Genomic DNA, 20,781 nt, shown 5'->3' with positions numbered 1-20,781 from the left:
GGAAGACACAACTACGAAAAAGTCCACTGCACACTGGACCATCTGCAATCAAGCACCCGGGAAACTCCTCTCCACACCCGACTCCCACTCCGCTTACCTTTGGAAATGCCCCCTCTACTCCTCCTTCTCATATTCCTCTCCTGCGTCCCCAAAATCTCTTTTCTCTGTCCCTCTGCTCCACCCAAACAACTGTACATCTCACCTTCACTGCTTCCATCTCCCTACTACTGCTCTCATCACCTCCTCCTGATACTCCACTCTCCTGCTGACCCGAACACCAGAACTGAAAGACATACGCGCTCATATACATCCTGCTCCCATGCCACCTTTCTCACCCTTCTTCTTCTCCTAACCTCTGGGGATATCTCCCCAAACCCTGGTCCTCCACTACCTCGCCCACACACAAGACATCCTCTCTCTTCCGTAAACTGCTGCAACCCCCTCAATCTTATATCTGTCCCCCTGCTCCCCAAAACCACCCTCCCATTCTCATGCACACTCTGGAATGCCCACTCGATGTGCAACAAGCTCACCTCCATCCATGACCTCTTTGTCTCCCGCTCCCTTACCCTCCTAGCGATCACCGAAACCTAGGTCCAAGCAACAGACTCTGCCTCCCCCACAGCACTCTCCTATGAAGAGGTCGGAAGGTGGTGGGGTTGGTTTGCTCCTGTCACCACTGAGCACTTTCCAAGTTCTCCCTAACCCTCCCTCTCTATCCTTCTCCTCCTTCGAGACCCACTGCATGCAGCTATTCTCTCCAATCTCTCTGAGGATTGCAGTGATCTATCGGCCTCCTGGACCCGTGTCCGGCTTTTTTGACGACTTTGCCGCCTGGCTACCCTTCTTTCTCTCCTCTGAGCTTCCCACTATCGTTCTCGGAGACTTCAACATCCCTATCAACACCAATAACTTGGCTACAACCCAACTTCTCCACATAACCTCTTCTTTTACACTAGCACAGTGCATACAGTCCTCCACCCACTCTGACGGGAACACTCTTGATCTTGTCCTCTCTCACCTTTGCACTCCCTGCAACCTCACAAACACCCCCTTTCCTCTCTCCGATCACAACCTCATTACCTTCTCCGTCTCCTCGTCCTCAAACACCTATCCCCCCAAACGGCAAACAATTACCAGCAGAAACCTCCGGAATTGGAACCCTGCTCCCTTCCACTCTGCAACCAACCAGCTTTACGACAGCATCCATCCCCTGTCCTGCCCTGACCTGGCCACTGCTGTCTACAACAACTCGCTTTCAGCTGCTTTAGATTTGCTGGCACCCCCAACAACACAAAGCATTAGGCCTTGACCGCTACAACCCTGGTAGACCGACCACAGCAGAAACCTCAAACGACATAGTCATGCGCTGGAGCGACTATGGCATAAAACCAAATCCCAACAAGCGTTCACCCACTATAAATCTGCCTTCTTAATGTACACTTCCTCCCTGCACGCTGCCAAACAAGCCAACTTTATTACCCTCATTAGTACCTTATGCTCCAGTCCTCGTCGGCTCTTCTCCACTTTTAACTCTCTACTTTCTCCACCTCCACCCAGTACCTCACTTACCGCCCACGAGATTGCCAACCACTTCAAAAACAAGATTGACACAATTCGTAGGGACTTCGCCACTGCTCAGACACCCACCCCACTTAGCAATCCTCACACAATAACCCCCTCAACACTTTGCTCCCCTGACCTCACTACCACCGAAGAGGTCACTAAGATTTTCTCCGAAGCCCGCCTCACCACCTGCCCCCTGTCTCCTCACAACTCCTGCGGTCCCCCTCCTCTTCCATCCTATGCTCCCTCACTCACATCTTCAATCTTTTCCTCTCCACCAGTACCTTCCCCGCCCCTCTAAAGCACGCACACATCACTCCCATACTTAAGAAATCCTACCTGGACCCCTCCGACCTGAACAACCTAAGACCCATCTCCCTACTACCATTTACCTCTAAACTCCTAGAAAGCTTAGTCTACAATCGCCTGAGCTCCCATCTCACCGACAACAACCTTCTCGACCATTTACAGTCTGGCTTCTGCCCCCCACACTCCACCAAAACTGCCCTACTCAAACTCACCAATGACCTACTAACCGCCAAAACCAATGGCCACTATACTATAATCCTACTACTTGACCTCTCTGCCACTCTTGACACGGTTGGCCACCCCCTCCTCCTCAAAAAACTGCACTCTCTTGGCCTCCGAGACTCTGCTCTCTCCTGGTTTTTCTCCTATCTATCGCAGCACTCCTTCAGTGTTACCTATAACGCTGCCACCTCCCCTTCACTCCCTCTCTCTGTCGGGGTCCCTCAAGGCTCTGTCCTCGGACCCCTCCTCTTCTCCATCTACACCTCCTCCCTTGGCCAATTGATAAACTCCCACGGCTTCAACTACCATCTCTATGCAAATAACACACAAATCTATCTCTCTTCCCCTCACCTCACCCCCTCAGTCTCTAATCGCATCACCAGCCTACTAAATGACCTATCGGACTGGATGTCACTCCACTTCCTCAAACTCAACCTTTCCAAAACTGAGCTTCTAGTATTCCCTCCAGCCCATGCCCCCCCCCCCCCCGACTTCTCCATCAAGATCAACAACACTACCATCAGCCCCACCCCTCACGCCAGGGTACTAGGGTTAATCCTAGACTCAAATCTGTCCTTTCAGCCCCAAGTCCAATCACTGGCAAACTCATGTAGACTTCACCTCCGCAACATCTCTACGATACAAACGTTCCTAACCTGGGAAACCATTAAGCAACTCATCCACTCCCATATTATATCATGCCTTGACTACTGTAACTCCCTCCTCACTGGCCTACCTCACCGCAGGCTATCCCCACTACAGTCCATCATGAATGCTGCTGCCAGACTCATTCACCTTACTAACCGCTCTATATCTGCCACCCCTCTCTGCAAATCCCTCCACTGGCTGCCAATTGCCCAATGGATAAAATTCAAAACACTAACACTGACGTATAAAACAGTTCATAACACTGCCCCTAATTACATCACCAACCTTGTCTCTAAATACCACCCAAACCGTACTCTCCGCTCCTTGCAAGAGCTCCTACTCTCTAGCTCCCTTGTCTCTTCCTCCCATGCTCGTCTTCAGGATTTCTCAAGGGCTTCATCCATCCTCTGGAACTCCCTACCCCAAGCTATCAGTCTATCGCCTACTCTGCTCACCTTTAGGCACATTCTGAAAACCCATCTCTTCAGGGAAGCCTACCCCGCCCCCAGCTAATACTGGAATCCACTACTCCTCCTACCACTCCATCCCCCACAGCTAATTACCTCTTGTACCATTATCCCCTCCCTCCTAGAATGTAAGCTCCAAGGAGCAGGGCCCTCTAATCCCTCTTGTATTGAACTGTATTGTTACTGTACTGTCTCCCTCCATAATGTAAAGCGCTGAGCAAACTGTTGGCGCTATATAAGTCCTGTATAATAATAATAATAATAATAATAATATTTGGAGACAAGATTGCTGATGTAATTTGGGGCAGAGTTATAAATGGCTTTATATGTTATTGTTAATGTTTTGAATTTTATCCGTTGGGCAATGGGAAGCCAGTGGAGGGATTGGCAGAGAGGGGTGGCAGATACAGAACGGTTAGTAAGGTGGATGAGTCTGGCAGCAGCATTCATTATAGACTGAAGAGGTGATAGCCTGCGATAAAGTAGGCCAATGAGGAGGGAGTTACAATAGTCAAGGCGATATATAACAAGAGAGTGAATAAGTTGCTTAGTGGTTTCCGAGGTTAAGAACGGCTGTATCTTAGAGATGTTGGGAGGTGAAGTCTACAAGATTTGGACAGCGATTGGATTTGGGGCTGAAAGGACAGATGGGAGTCTAGGATTACACCTAGTACCCTGGCATGAGGGGAGGGACTGATGATTGTGTTATTGATCTTGATGGAGAAGTCAGGGGAGGGGGCACGGGCTGGAGGGAATACTAAGAGCTCAGTTTTGGAAAGACTGAGTTTGAGGAAGTGGAGTGACATCCATTCCGTTATGTCACTTAGTAGGTTAGTAATGCGAGAGGAGACTGAAGGGGTGAGGTGAGGGGTAGAAAGATAGATTTGTGTGTCATCAGCATAGAGATGGTACTTAAAGCCATGGGAGTTTATCAAGTGACCAAGGGAGGAGGTGTAGATGGAGAAGAGTAGGGGCCCAAGGACGGAACCTTGAGGGACCCCTACAGAAAGAGGGAGTGAAGAGGAGGAGCCAGAGTTATAAGTAACGCTGAAGGAGTGCTGCGATAGGTAGAAGGAGAACCAGGAGCGAACAGAGTCTCGGAGGCCAAGAGAGTGGAGTTTTTTGAGGAGAAGGGGATGGTCAACCGTATCAAAAGCCGCAGAGAGGTCAAGTAGTAAGAGTATGGAGTAGTGGCCATTGGTTTTAGCAGTTAGTAGATCATTAGTGAGTTTTAATAGGGCAGTTTCAGTGGAGTGTAGTGAGTGAAAGCCAGACTGTAAAGGGTCAAGGAGGTTGTCGTCAGTGAGGTAGGAGCTCAGGCGATTGTAGACTAAGCGTTCTAAGAGTTTAGAGGTAAATGGGAGCAGGGAGATGGGTCATAAGTTGTTCAGGTTGGTGGGGTCCAGGGAGGGCTTTTTAAGTATCGGAGTGATGTGTGCATGCTTTAGAGGGGAGGGGAAGGCACATTAGAGAGGGGGAGATTGAAGATGTGAGTGAGGGAGCATAGGACGGAAGAAGAGGGTGACCGTAGTAGTTGTGAGGGGATAGGATCCGGGGGGCAGGTAGTGAGACTGGCTTCTGAGAAAACCTTAGTGACCTCTTCAGGAGTAGCAAGGTCAAAAGAGGAAAGTGTTGAGGGAGGTTTAGTATAAGGTATGCTAAGTGGGATGGATGTCTGTGCAGTGGCGATGCCCCTACGAATTGCAGCAATCTTGCTTTTGAAATGATTTGCAATATCGTGAGCAGTGGGTGAGGTACTGGGTGGAGGTGGAGAAAGTAGAAAGTGAAAAGTAGAGAAGAGACGATGAGGAGTGGATGACAAGGTATTAATAAGAGTGACAAAGTAGGCTTGTTCGACAGCATGGAGGGAGGAATTGTTTGTTAAGAAAGCAGATTTATATCGGGTGCATGCTTGGTGAGATTTGGTTTTACGCCACAATCGCTCCAGCGCACGACTATGTCGTTTAATATTTCTGGTGTCGTCAGTCTGCCAAGGTTGTAACGGTCGAGGCCTGATGCTTCATGTTGTTAGAGGAGCAAGTGAGTCTAGTGTGGATGAAAGCAAACTGTTGTAGACAGTAGTGGCCAGGTGAGGGCAGGACAGGGGAGAGATTCTGTCATAGAGTTGGTCAGTTGCAGAGTGGAAAGGAGCAGGGTTCAAGTTGTGAAGGTTTCTGCAGGTAATTGTTTGCTGCTTGGAGGGATAAGTGTTTGAAGACGGGGACACTGTGAAGGTGATGAGATTGTGATCAGAGAGAGGAAAGGGGGTGTTTGTGAGGTTGTACGGATTGCAAAAATGGGAGAAAACAAAGGTCTAATGTATTCCCATCAGAGTGAGTGGAGGACTGTATACATTGTTCTAATGCAAAAGATGAGGTTAGGTTGAAGAGTTGGGATGTAGCCGGGTTGTTGAAATTAATGGGGATGTTAAAATCTCCAAGAATGATAGTGGGTAGTTCAGAGGAGAGAAACTAGGGTAGCCAGACAGACAAATCATCAAGAAAGCGTGACACCGGTCCAGGAGGCCGATAGATCACTGCAATCCTCAGAGAAATGGGAGAAAACAGCTGAATGCAGTGAGTCTCGAAAGAAGAGAAGCATAGAGAGGGAGGGTTAGGGAGGACTTGAAAAGTGCTCAGTGGGGATAGAAGCAAACCAACCCCACCTCCTTTCCGACCACTGAGTCTGGGTGAGTGGGTCCAGAGAAGGCCCCCATAGGAAAGTGCTGCGGGAGAAGAAGAATCTGCTGCTTGAAACCAGGTTTCTGTAATTGCTAGTAAGTTAAGGGAGCGGGAGACAAAAAGGTCATGGACAGAAGTGAGCTTATTGCAGACAGAGCGGGCATTCCAGAGTGCACATGAAAAAGGGAGGGTGGTTTTTTGGAGCATGGGGATTGATATTAAATTGAGGGGATTGCGGCTATTCCTGGAGGAAGGAGGGTGGCTGGTGTGGGGGTGAGATACTGGAGAACCAGGGTTTGGGGCGATATCCCCAGAGGTTAGGAGAAGAAGGGTGAAGAAAGTAACATGGGAGCGGGATGTACACGAGTGTAAATGCCTTCCAGTCCTGGTGTTTGGGACAGCAGGTGAGTGAAGTATCAGCAGGAGGTAATGAGAGCAGTAGTAGGGAGAAGGTAGCAGTGAGGGTGAGATGTGTAATCTTTGGGGTGGAGCAGAGGGGCAAGGAAAGGAGATTTTGGGAACGCAGGAAAGTAATATGAAAAGGAGGAGTAGAGACAGCATATTTAAAGATAGGTGGAGTGGGAATCAGACTTGTAGGAGATGTTTCCCAGGGTGTTTGCTTGCAGTCCATCCAGCGTGCAGTAGAGTTCTTTGCTGTATATTCCTGCTGCTTGAGTTATCCTGCTTTAGTTCAACTGCTGTGTTCAACTGCTGCTGATTCGCACTCCAGCAAAAACCGCACTCACGCACAACACTGCACTCCATCTGTGACTTTGCCCCCCTATCTGTAACCTCCCTCCATGAGCTGATCTAAATTTATAGGAAGATTGTCAAATGAGCAACTCTTCTCCGCCCCAATTAAGAACTGATAAGGATCACATGAATTGGGGGGGATGTTTCTCAAACACAGACCAGACACAGGCCAGAGCAATAAAAGAAGTGCAGCAAGAGGTGAGAATCTATCAACAAACAGACCAAAATATATACACTTTTTGTTCAGAGATAGCAGAAGTCTACACCGCGTTCCAAATTATTATGCAAATTCTATTTAAGTGTCACAAAGATTAAATATTTTGTTTTTCAGTTTAATTCATGGATGGCATTGTGTGTCAGGGCTCTTTAAACCACTGAAAACAATCTCAGACACCTGTGATAATTAGATTGGCCGGTGAGCACAGTTTAAGGAAAAACTACTAAAGGATGGTGTTCCACATTATTAAGTAGAGCACCATTTTCAAGCAATATGGGGAAGAAAAAGGATCTCTCTGCTGCTGAAAAGAGTGAAATAGTTCAATGCCTTGGACGAGGTATGAAAACATTAGATATTTCACGAAAACTTAAGCGTGATCATCGCACTATTAAGAGATTTGTGGCTGATTCAGAGCACAGACGGGTTTGTGCAGATAAGGGCACATTGAGGAAGATTTCTGTCAGATCCATGCATCAGATCAAGAGAGCAGCTGCTAAAATACCATTACATAGCAGCAAACAGATATTTGAAGCTGCTGGTGTCTCTGGAGTCCAACGGACATCAAGGTCTTGCAACTGTGCATAAACGTTCTGTTCGGCTACCAATAACCAATGCTCACAAGCAGAAACAGCTGCATTGGGCAGAAAAATACATGAAGACTAATTTTCAAACAGTCCTGTTCACTGATGAGTGCCGTGCAACCCTGGATGGTCCAAATGGATGGAGTAGTGGATGGTTGGTGGACGGCCACCCTGTACCAACATGGCTGTGACGTCAGCAAGGCGGTGGTGGAGTGATGTTTTGGGTTGGAATCATAGGAACAGAGCTGGTCGGCCCCTTTAGAGCCCCGGAAGGTGTAAAGATGACCTCTGCAAAGTATGTGGAGTTTATGACTGACCACTTTCTTCCCTGGTACAGAAGGAAGAACTTTGCTTTTCATAATAAAATCATCTTCATGCATGACAATGCACCATCTCATGCTGCAAAGAATACCTCTGCATCAATGGCTATTAGGGGGATAAAATGAGAGAAAGTCATGGTGTGGCCTCCATCCTTCCCTGACCTCATTCCTATTGAGAACCTTTGGAGCATCCTCAAGCAAAAGATCTATGAGGGTGGGAGGAAGTTTACATCCAAACAGCACCCCTGGGTGGCTATTCTGACATCTTGCAAACAAATTCAAGCAGAAACTATCCAGAAGCTCACAAGTTCAATGGATGCAAGACTTGTGAAGCTGCTATCAAATAAGGGGTCCTATGTGAAAATGTAACGTGACCTGTTAAAATGTTTAAAAAGTTAAAATGTTGTTAAAAGTTTGATTGAAATAGCTTTTGATTTCAGTAAATATGCTGCAAACACAACAAATGACAATTTTCAGTTCTTTACAACCTATAAAGTGTTTTGAAACTTACTGTGCGTAATAATTTGGAACAGTGCATTGTAAGTGTTTTATGTTTAACAAAAATACTGTTATTCTTAGGAGGTTTGTTCAATAAAATTTGAATTGTACTCTTAATAGTTGATAACATGAGAATTATGCTGACTGTTATTTACATCAATTATTTAGGTAAATGAAAAAATATAATTTGCATAATAATTTGGAACACGGTGTATGCAATGTTGAAGTTACAGTTTAGAGTGGAGGTGAAAGCAGCAAGTTACCCAGAGATAGCAGAAGTCTATGCGTTGTTTAAGTTACAGTTTAGAGTGGAGGTGAGAGCAGCAATTTACCCAGAAATAGCAGAAGTCTATGTGTTGTTGAAGTTACAGTTTAGAGTGGAGGTGAGAGCAGCAATTTACCTGTGAAAAAGCAGAGAAGCCATGATTAGGGTGCTGTGTTTAACTGCTGCTGATTCGCATATGTGTCAAAGTGGCCTGGAGTGTTTCAGGGTCTCACAAGGCTGCTGTCTCACTGCTTTCCTATTCCTTTAGGACAAATTGTCACATTCACAATTGCCGCCATAGTCCTCTGTGCTGTCACATGGGTGGTCACATGGTCGCATGGTCACATGGATGCTCTCACCAGCCCCTTCTCCTCCTGCACTGCCGCTTTCAGCTCCCTGTCCTTCGGTGTACAGGGAGTCCAGCACTCCTCTCGGACCACCGCCACCTGTGACTCTTCCAAGGGCTTCTCCGGTCAGCACCCGCCACCACCGGCACCCCTCATTGGCCGCCACCAGGACTGCCCTTGGGATCCGACACAGCCCCGGCCCAGGGATCAAGTAAGGCAGCTGCTGTCATGCGTGGCGGGCGCCAAGAGCTCCTACTCCTCACGTCATCAGGCTCAAGCCACTCCCCCATTTATTCTTATATTATTATCCTCCTATTCGATCTTCCTTATTTTCTTAAGCTTGCCTCAAACATCATGGTGCTCCAGAAAAAATATGTAAAACTTGCAGAGCTTTGCCTGTCAAAATATGCCGTATTCAGAGCTGTATGACATTGTCTAGTGGAGCTTCCACATTTTATTTTGACAAACAGCAGATACCATCTTTTGTTCTTCTGAAATGTGCTTAATACAATATCAAATGGTGAACATAAGTAAGGGTTTTTATGTTAGAAAGAGAAAAAAAAAATGCCTTTTCTCTTTTTATTATTGAAGATACTCTAATTTTGAAAAGTTCACTTGTCTTTTTCTTGTGGGTTTTGATATTCTAGGTAAAATATAAAACATCTATTAATACAGTATGCTGCTTAGAGGGTTAGATTATCAATGGCTGTATATATTTATTTGTGCTAGTTTTCTTATTCATGCAATTAATTTATTGCCAGAAAGCAATTATGCTGCTTCACGTACTTGTGCTTCTCTGTTACTTTCATAATCTGTACAGACACATTGTACACCTATGTTTTCTGGATGGCTGGCTGCTCTGACAAGGATTTACATTTGCATATGGAAATCACATTTGAGAAAGGATGCTTGAAAGATAAGCTAAACCCATATGTCACTAAAAAAAATAGCTCCTACACAGATCTGCATATAAATCTTAGTTTTTCCTACATATAAACAATTCTCTCTCTAAGCTTCTTGCCACATCTGAAGAAAACAACACCATTCTCTATTTAAAGGGTCTTTCAACCCAAAGCCACACATTGATCGAAATTTTGTTGGTTCAGCAGGTACCAGCTGTGATGAACTCCTGACACTCAACTGGGTATCTCCACCAAGAAGCTACTTCCCAAGCTCCTGGAACACGAGAAAAGTGACTATATCCATAGCTACGCAAAAGAACTAGACAACACCAGTTTTTGGAGCAAACATGAACTGCTTTATTAGAGAAACACACTGGATCTATACAGAAAACCATCAGATACGAGCTAATCACAATATCATAGATAATGCACACTCCAGACAGTCTGGCACCCACAAGGGAATGCATTATACATAGGAAGCCATATGTTACTATGATAGTTCTTTTGGGGTAATCCCGTGGGAGTAGCAGAAATCCTGGGATACTAGTCAACAGCCCTAGACATACAAATTATATGGTCCAAAAACCGACATGTTCCATGGATGGGGCCGAAGTGACAGCTGGTTAAAACTACCCAGGTGCCTTTCACAGAGTAACTGGGCAACAGTTCCATAGCCGAAATCTCAGTGAGATGTAACTCTGAGGTTCCTAAGCAAGCTCCCTCTCAGTAACCACCGCAGCCCATGACCCACCAAAAGGAGAACATAGTCCCAAAAAAGCGATGTGGCAGGATAATGGGCCTTCAAAGCAACTCCTAGTAAAGTTAGTGGGCATTCCTACTGGTCCTACCCATTATACAGTTCCATGCAAATGTGACTAGGACCCAGTGAAGTGCTGTTGGAGTGCCTGTGCTAGATGGAAGTCCGGATGGCATAAAAGTCAACTAGTGACCAGCTCTTTCTGGATAACTTGAAAACACAGAGTTCCCCCGTCAATGGTTCTCCTGCAGCCCCAAGTCCATGACACCAGCCAAATTTTGATCCATGTATGAGGCAAGCTGATTGTTTCTAGGTCGATCCATTGACTGACTTGGGTACAGCCAGCCTATCAGATTTTTTTTACATGTGATTACTGCCATAGCTGTTAGCAGTAACAACTGTGTTCTCTCAGCCAGGAATTCTTCCTGTGCACACCCCCTCCTGCTAGCAGAACACAGTAGCGCTGTGGGAGGAATTCCTCCATCAACACTGACTGTATTGATGAGAAAATCAAGCAATTTTCTTTCCTTCCACCCATGGTAGGATAGAAAATTTAATAATCTATGGGCTGCCTTAGGAAGATATGTTATACCTATGTTGAGTTTCATAGGCTGAGTCAACCCCTAGCTTCTTTAGGTATTGAATACACCACTGGGAAACTATCCCTGCCATGATTCTCAACGCCTGTCTACCTAGGAATTCTGAGTTTCCAAACCTATCTATTTGTCCCACATTGCCTTCTGTTAAGTCCACAAGAGTTATATGAAACTTTCAATTGGTTTAACTCGCCAGCACCTACTGAAAACTGAATTATCATTTTTTGAGGGAATGACCCTTTAAAACCACCTAATACATTATGTACTGGTCAACATTTTTTTATTTATAGCTATAGTCTTTTTGGATAATGCTGAACACATACAGCACTCTTAGTTATACACTGTCAAAAATGAAAACACCCTGCTCAAAGTATCTAAATGGACAAAAATAATGTATTAGTCGATCAAAAACTGAGATGCTAATGATAGTTAACATACTATGGAATACTTATAAATCTGTAGAAAATATATTATTCACAAAAGTGTTGAACTTGTTCATATTTTAGTTTCTGAAATTGAATTATCTAACTGGTCACTAGAGGCAAGTTTTCCACTTTTTCCTCTTCACCAGTTTTAAGAATGAGGCTTAGGCTGACCTTACATTATTCAATATCCTTTCCTTCAAACATGCTATTTATATATACACTATATTGCCAAAAATATTGGGAAGCATGCCTTTACATGCACATGAACTTTAATGGCATCCTAGTCTTAGTCTGTAGGGTTCAATATTGAGTTGGCCCACCATTTTCAGCTAAAACAGCTTCAACTTTTCTGGGAAGGCTGTCCACAAGGTTTAGAAGTGTGTCTATGGGAATGTTTGACCATTCTTCCAGAAGCGCATTTGTGAGGTCAGGCACTGATGTCAGACGACAAGGCCTGGAGCTCGCAGTCTGTGCTCTAATTTATCCCAAAGGTGTGCTATCGGGTTGAGGTCAGGACTCTGTGCAGGCTAGTCAAGTTCCTCTACCTCAAACTTGCTTATGCACTGGTGTGCAGTCATGTTGAAACAGGAAGGGGCCATCCCACAAATTTGGGAGCATGCCATTGTCCAAAATGTCTTGGTATGCTGACGCCTTAAGAGTTCCCTTCACTGGAACTAAGGGGCCAAGCCCATCCCCTGAAAAAACAACCCCACACAATAATTCCCCATCCACCAAACTTTACACTTGGCACAATGCAATCAGGTAAGTACCATTCTCCTGGCAACCTCCAAACCCAGACATGTTCATCGGATTTCCAGACAGAGAAGTGTGATTCGTCACTCCAGAGAATACGTCTCCACTGCTCTAGAGTCCACACCGCTGCATTCAATGCTTGGCATTGCACTTGGTGATGTAAGGCTTGGATGCAGCTGCTCGGCCCTGGAAGGCCATTCCCAGATACTGTTGTTCCCAGGTGTTTCCACTTTGTTATAATACCACTAATAGTTGACCGTGGAATATTTAGTAGCAAAGAAATTTCACTGATGGACTTAGTGCACAGGTGGCAACCTATCAAGGTACCATGCTTGAATTCACTGAACTCCTGAGAGTGACCGATTATTTAACAAATGTTTGTAGAAGCAGTCTGAATGCCTAGGTGATTGATTTTATACACCTGTGGCCATGGAGGTGATTGGAACACCTGAATCCAATGATTTGGAGGGGTGTCCCAATACTTTTGGCAATATAGTGTGTGTGTGTATATATATATATATATATATATATATATATATATATATATATATATACAGTATATATATATAAATATATATATGTATAGGAAACAGACACTGCATATACACACATATGTTTACTGTATGTACAACCTGCCACTGCTTACAGGCACTGCCGAACAGTGCCAGAGGAAGCAGGGGACATAATTCCTTTGTTTCCTCATCACATTGCAGCTATGTTCTCTTCTCTCCCTGCTATCTCTCTGTGGTGGAAAAGCAGAAATTAGATAATGAACTAATAAAACACCTAATAAAACTGGCTGTTTGCATTGACCTCACTGGTAACTTCTCACTGAGCTGTGATAAGAGGCAGAGAACAGCATATTTAATTGCTGCACAGTGGAGATAAGCCAGGATAGTCACTATTGTGGCCTATCTCAGTTTAATAAATGGACACCACAGTATAATGTGTGGAATTTATTTTCTTACTTTGGCTTCTGATGTTGGCTCCAAGAAGCAAAGTCGATTTCCAAGTCCCTCAGCTGCCAAACAAAATTTCCTCTGTTCCTTATGGATGGTTGCAACACACTGAAGAACAACTTCATCATCCTAGAAACAAAAAAAAGTAAAGACTGTATTATCATAACAGGTAAGGGTAGAGGATACAACATTATTTACAGGGGGCAGTTACTGAAACTGATGTAATCTGATACTGCCAAAAGACCAATATTTTGCACATAAACTAATGAAAACTAGTAAGCAAATTTTGTGTGTTGAACATTTTTTTTATTTTGGATAAAGTGGGGAAGAGTTAGAACCTCTAATCCCAAGTTTTTATTTCTGCCTGTGTCCATACTCGTGGAAGTTCACCAAACATGAAAGAAGGGACACGTGTTCCAGTGTCAGCTGTCTGAGAGAGGATTATTTGTCCCATGGAGAGATCTATTTGCACTTTTGGTGGAGTATTGAGACAGCAAGTAAAAGAAAACCTCCTCAAAAGGATACAGACGACAAAAAAAAAGCTTGCATTGGTTTTAACCATTTCTTTCTCCATCCAAACCTAAAAATCAAAAGTTTTGGCTTAAATATATCTTATAAGAATGGCGGATTGATATTGATACTGACATCACAAACACTGCCTTTGGTATGTTATTAAAATGGCTCTTTATGAAATGATGAAGAAACATCACTCAAACCAGAACAACCTGTATACATAACTGTATTTTGACCAAGTATCAGTTAAGAGGCCTTGTCAACATTTTTTTATTATATAAAGGGGGGGATATGGTAGTATGCAGATGATGGTAACAGAACAACCCACTGAGAGGTTTGCAGTTCACAAACCACGTAACACAGACACAAATTCAACTTCTATGAGTGTTTGGTAGTCAAATTATCTCAAACATCTTTGTACAGAACTACTGTGCTCATATCCTCCCTGGTATATATTGTACAAGTGAGTCTAGGGTACTACCAACATCTTCAGAAATGGGGCAAGGAAAACTGAAGTTTCAACCCAAGGTAGATCAGAAAAATGTACAAGAAATAGAGTAAAAAAGGAGCAAACCAAGAGAAAAGAATAGAAAAGAGAAAAAAAGGGGAGGGGGAAGGGGGGGTTAGGGGGGCCCTGCCCCCATTGCCTCATAACCTCCAAGTCAGTACCTGAAAATATGAGAACATTACTATGCTTAATGCCCTACAAAGTAAGTAAGAAACAAGGGACTGTAATTTGGGAAGCCTCATAATCTACGGTAGATATCTCTTGTATTGCTCAGTTGTTTTGAAATGAGACCAGCAAAGCCACATGTAAGTAAACCTAGGCAACCGGTCTTGTGAGATATGAATCAGTTCTTCCATTTCCTCTATTTTGTTAATTCTGTTGAACTATTAATTGGCCAAAGGGACATGCGTGGACCTCCAATGAACTGGAATGCATAATCTGGCTGCATTGACCATATGCATAGCAAAAGATTGCCAGTAAACCGTATTAGAAAGAAAGGAGTAGTGCAGCAGATATTGTTCTGGTATAAAGTTTACAGTATAAGTTGTGACGTGTGCAATCGTGTCGTGTACCATTTGCAGAAAGGACGGATTTAATCACAAGCCCCCCAGATGTGTAGCATGGGACCACTTGCAGAGCCACATCTCCAGCAAATATTCGGGATCGAGGGAGAGAATTTGTGTAGAATAGTAGGGGTCCTGTACCACTGCATTCAGATTTTGTAGCAGTTTTCCTGGATTGCTACATTCAGCTAGCTTTTATGGACATGTTCGTTGACAGTTTCCCAGTCTTCGTGAGATAAGGAATATTGTAATTCCTTTTCCCATGCTTATCAGGCGCAATCTAGTGGTGTATGTACAGCTTGGGTCAGCAAAGAATAAAGTGCTGAAACAAGGTGCCTTTGAGGAATTTGTTTGAGACATAGTCTTTCAAATTGTGTGAGGGTCCTAGAATAGAGTTCAGCAGTGGCTGCGAGTAATAAGAAATTACGTAGTTGAAGATATGCCCATAATGGGAAGAAAACATACTGAGAAAGAGCAATTAGTTGAGCATAGGTAAGAAGTTTATTTTTGGAATAGAATTGGTAGGCTAAGACATCTTTGTGTGGCCAGGGGGGGAAGTCAGAATTGCCTCATACTGACGGTAAAGGACCTGGTCGTGAAGACAATGTGGAGAATTTGCAGGCCTGTCTAAAACTGGTTAGGGCTGGGCCTATAAGAGAATGATCCAGAGAGTAGGAGGAGTGCAACTAAGGAGGAGCCAGAGCAATAAGTGGAGAAGTGAGGTACTATAGGAATTTTCTAATGGGACCCATGCTTTCCTGTAAGAATTAACATTCCAATCGACTATTCTGGTGAGTAGACATTCGTTGTGGTACAAATCCCTCCCTTAAGTTTTGGTAAGCTGAGGTGTGAATATTTAATATGTGGAGGAGAGTTCTACCAGATAAAAAAGTAAACAGTTCAATTTCTTTGTGGAGAAAAAGGATGGTGGAAGGTGGATTGGGACAGTCTGCATTAGATAAAGAAGACATGGAATTTAATTAAGGCTGAGTGTTCAAACCATGACACATTGAGGCTGCTCCATTGCCTAAGATCACTTTGAATTTTCTCTAACATATTTCGGAAGTTTCTGTCGTAAAGTTCCGAGAGGTTAGCTGGAATTTGAATTTCAAAGTAAGTAATAGTGTCTTTCTTCCAAGTGAATGGGAAGTATTGCTGACAGTGAGTAAAGATAGAGGGAGATATTTAATGCGTATGACTACGCATAACTGGTTTTTAAGTTTTATATCTGCCTAAACAATGTTTGATGAGTAAGGAGATTAGGCAGGGACATGCAGGGTTCAGATAAGAATAGGAGCAAATTGTTGGCAAAGGCCGCCACTTTATACTCCTCATTCTTCAGCATGAGGCCCTTGATATCCGAGTTAGCACGCAGCCTATTCAGGAAAGGTTCCAGGTTCAATATGAACACCAATGGTGAGAGACGGCATCCCTGGTGTGTGCCATTTTTGATGGGGAAGGCATTGTACAGATGACCGTTAACTCTTACTTTGGCTGATGGAGCATAGTGTAGCGCTAAAATACTAGCACACATTTATGGGCCCAAGCCAACTGCCTGAAGCATCGCTATCATATAGTCCTAGGCCACCCGGTCAACTGCCTTCTCCATATCAAGGGAGGGGAAAAAGCCTTCATGGGTTCCAGTCAAGAGCCAATGATGTAAATTAAGGGCCTTTATGGTGTTGTCCTTTGCCTCCCTGCCAGGCACAAAGCCTCAATCAATGTATATCAAGGAAGGGAGGGCAGGTAATAGTCCGTTAGCCAACATTTTGGTGTACAACTTGATGTCTACGTTTAATAAGGAGATGATGTTAGCTTCAAGTAAACATTCTAAGGAGACCTGTGAGGTAAGCATGGAGTTAAAAGTTTGAAGCAGATGCAGAAGTAGGACTGTGTCAAGACACTCATAATATTGGACCACCAGGTCCTTGGCTCTTTCCAGGTTTCATCTGCTTTAGGGTAGCCCCTAGTTCCTGTAGAGTAAATTGCCTTTCCAGTTCTTGAGCTTTCTGTGTAGGGATAGCTGCTGGACAGTAGGTACACAGGAATGCTTTAATCAAAAGACAGCATGTAGCCGGGCTATTTGAGTTCAGGTTGAAGGGTGGAAGATTGTAGAGATTTTTGTAGTAAAGCTCAAACTGTTTGGCTATGTCCTCGTTTTTAGCCAAAATATTGCCAGAGTGATCACAGAGATGGTGAATAGTGTGGGAGGCTTAAGATGTTTTAATAGCATGAGCTAGCAGTTATCCACTCTTTTTGCCATGCTCATAGAATACTTTTTGGTGGAGAACATAGTATTGATGCGTTCTTTTCCCTAATTCTTCCAGCAAGAGAGAGCAAGTATGCTCAACTTCATGCAGAGTATCTTGTGCTCTTGTTGTTTGTGCACTCTCTCCAAAAACTGAATGCGATCGGTCAGGACTTGATGTTCTCTTTTAGCAGCAGCAGACATGGAAAGAAAGTCACCCCTGACCACAAACTTATGTGCCTCCCATAAAACATTAGGTCTGATATCCAGGGAGGCATTCTCTGTGAATTAGTTAGTAAAACAAGTGGTAATATGTCACACATTTTTAGGAACCTTTAAAAGAGATGCATTGAGTCTCTAGAATTTAGTGGTAGTAATAGTTTCAGGGAAGACTATTGTCATTGTGACCGGGTGATGGTCGGAGAGAAACATGGGTTCAATTGTAGGCTAGTGAAGAAATGGGAGGTCAGTTTGTGTTAAGAAGTAATTAATCCTTGAATATTTTTGGTGGAGGTCAGAAAAGAAAGTATAATCCCTACTATTTGAGTGTATTGTCTGCCAAGTATCATAAAGAGCGCATGTAATTGCTTTTTAATTTGGCGCAGGGCCCTGTACGGCAGGACCGAAGTGCCAGAAGAGGAGTCAGTAAGGTAGGATAGAGGTTCTTTAAAATTGCCCCCTAGAATCAACATCCCAGACAGGGGCGGACTGACAACTTATGGGGCCCCCGGGCAATAGGGGATCATAGGGCCCCTGTGTCCTTGCCCAAACTCAAAAAAGACTATGAAAAAGGTATCAGGGGCATCTCATGGAGCCCCCTACTGACCCCGGGCCCTCGGGCAGTGCCCGAGTTTCCAATTGATCCCAGAACGAAATTCAAGAGACTGCAGACCTTTCGAAAGAAGGATACTTGTTGTTCATTGGGGCAGTAGATATTCGCCAAGGTGATTGGCCGAGAGGCCAAGGAGCCCTTCAAAAACAGGTACCTGTCTTCAGGGTCGATCAAAGAATCAGAAATTTGAAATTGGGAGTGTTTGGATAATAGAATTAACAACTCTTTAGTCCTAGAATAGGAGTTGGTGGCGTGTAGCGTGGTGGGAAATTTTTTATTAGTAAAATTTGGTACAGAATCTGATCTAAAGTGTGTTTCCTGTATGAAAATTATTTGGGCTTTGTGCTTGGCCAACGCAGACAGAATTTGGCAGCACTTCTCTGGTATGTTCTACCCTTAGCATTAATGGAAAGACATGTCAAAGACAGGGAACTGTCAGAACTGGAGAATTTATTCATATTGGGGCATGGCATGCTCAAGAAAGCCAAAATTAAAAAAAAATTACAACAAGAGGCAATCCAAGAGAGAGTGCAAGCAAATATGTCGGACTACTCAGACACAAGTGGAGGAGGGCTTCCAGAGAGGTTGATAGAGGAGTTTTGGGGGGAATTGGGATGCAGACCAGGGGGAAAAAAAAGTGGGGGTATTAAGAAAAGAAAGGAGACAAATAACCCAGGAGGTGGAAATAAGTAAGTTACTCCACCTAATGAAAGGAAGACAAGAGCCGGAGGGTCAGTCACTCACCAAGGGGCTGCTGTGTGGGGTCATGAGATAGACTAAAGCAGTTGTGAGATTGCACATTGGAGGACTTAAGTTGCATTTGAAAGAAAAGTAATGGAAGACTTGGATGAGTACACTAGGTATGGAAAACCTTAGACCAATAGAGTCATTCTTCAGCTAAATGCAACTCGGTGTCATGCTATATGAACGTCATATGTGTTAAAGCACTTGTAACAAAACAGATATTATGATTAACTTGGAAGGTTGCACAGAGACTATAAAACCCAAAAGGTCAACACATCATTACATAGTCTTATCGCAGAGCCTGTGTCACTTTAGGGGGAGGCGATCCAGAGCACATATTGAGAACTATTGAATTTGGTAAGACCGACACTCCAGGGGGTGATCCCACAACAGGTTACTAGGGTAAAAATTGTCATTGGGGCCAATCAAGGTTAATTGGCATCATCATTGCGCCCTCTCAAGTGCAAGGAGGTCATATGTTATCAGGTTCCCCAAAGGTACCCCAATATAAAAAAATGTAGAACAAGTATTTGCCCATGCAAATGGGGAGTGTATGCATGTAGAGTGAAGCTGGGCGACTGGTTATAGAGGTAACAAATTGGTAAAAAGGAATTGGGTGACCATCAGGTGGCTAATGGTTGCGCCAAATAGGTATAACAATGCCACATCCAAAGCTCAGAGAATACATTTAAAGTGCAGCAATTATGGACTTTCTAGGCACATAAACTCGGTACCATATACAGTAACTTGTCTAAAAAAGTATCAGTGATTTAAATCACTGATACTTTTTTAGACAAGTTATATGAAGAAATATATGGTTTTACATACTGTAGTGCTGAGTCTATGTGCCTAGAAAGTCCATAATTGCTGCACTTTAAATTTATTCCCTGATTATAGAGGTAAGTCACTGTTTTTGTAGATATGGGGAAGAGCTAATTTTCCAAAAAGGGAAAGACATGCTATATGCAGGGGTGGCAAGACTGGAAAAACATGGAAACATAAAGGCAGTACTTAACTGCAGCCAGAAGCAGAATTGACTTAAAGCTCTTGAGACTCAACGGTGTGTGGGAGATGCATTCAGGGTGTGAAGGTCTATGTCCTGTCTAGCAGAACGCTGAGCAGGAGAAATGGGATCCAGTCGGTGTCTGCAGGATCTGTGCTTTGGGAGAAGGGTTGCAGGATACACATTGTCATGGTTTTGTAGGGAAGAAAAAGGAGTACCAGTCTGGAACTTTAACAGATGGTAGCGTCAGAGCTTCACAGAAATTATGCAAATCTTCTGGCGTTCGCAGGAGAGCTGTGTGCTCCCTATAGGTGAAAGACAGAATGGAAATATCCATCTGTAAGGAATTCCACATGTTCGGAGGATTTCCAACAAGGTGCACAAGGCTCGCCTATTTTGGAGTGTAATTTGAGAGAGATCCTGAAAAAGTCTTATTTCAGTCTCCTGGTAGAGAATGCAATCACACTCTCTGGCTTTGCGAATTATCTCCTCTTTCAGAGGGAAATTGACAAAGCAACAGATAATATCTCGGGCGGTTCCATTTTCCCGGGTCTAGGGTGTAGAGCTCTGTGGATTCTCTCCATTTCCAGGGGTGACATAGGTGGGCGGGTGAGCAGATCATTAAAGATGAAATACACTGTTTGCTCCAGAGTTGCTGAATCCACAGCCTCAGGTAGCTCCCGTATTCTAATGTTGCATTTGCGGTCCCGGTTATTCTGGTCCCCAAGATGCCTGTGCATCTCTAGTAGATGTGGTAGTTGAGAGTCATAGGTCCGCTGCACCTGACGAATAGCGTCAGAATGTATATGGGTCGTCTTTTTCCACCTCCCCCAGGTGGGAACTGATACCCTGCACATCGAAATGAAGGTCTGTGATTGCAGCTATTAAGGTATTTTTGATATCTGAAGCCATCACTTGTAGGTCCAATAAACTGGGCGGTAAAGTGGCTGAAGCAGAGATCATTCCCCCATTGTCTGTAGGAGCCTCAGAACCACTGCTGGTAGAGTGGGAGGTTGAGGCCTGTGTGGACATGCGACTCTCAGAGAGCTGAGTGCGGAACAACTCCGGGATGTTCCAGCTGAGCTGGGTACCTGTGTCCCAGGG

At 44.1% G+C, this 20,781-nt stretch overlaps 1 protein-coding gene across 8 annotated transcripts in view; it reads right to left on the bottom strand.

The window, feature by feature from the left end:
- Nucleotides 1-20,781, bottom strand: part of RYR3 (ryanodine receptor 3) — a 954,561-nt gene that overhangs the window by 798,420 nt on the left and 135,360 nt on the right. For all 8 annotated transcript variants that reach the window (XM_089671311.1, XM_089671312.1, XM_089671314.1 and 5 more), the window contains exon 2: nucleotides 13,276-13,395. In XM_089671311.1, the coding sequence (XP_089527437.1) occupies nucleotides 13,276-13,395 (120 nt within the window). The remainder of the gene's footprint in view (nucleotides 1-13,275; nucleotides 13,396-20,781) is intronic.

Source organism: Staurois parvus, unplaced genomic scaffold, assembly GCF_062004578.1.
Source record: "Staurois parvus isolate SC_StPar_1 unplaced genomic scaffold, SC_StPar_1.0 ptg000104l, whole genome shotgun sequence".
In the NCBI taxonomy this organism is placed as follows: Eukaryota; Metazoa; Chordata; class Amphibia; order Anura; family Ranidae; genus Staurois; species Staurois parvus.
The sequence above is the reverse complement of the archived record's forward strand: the minus strand, read 5'-3'. Positions and strand labels throughout refer to the sequence as shown.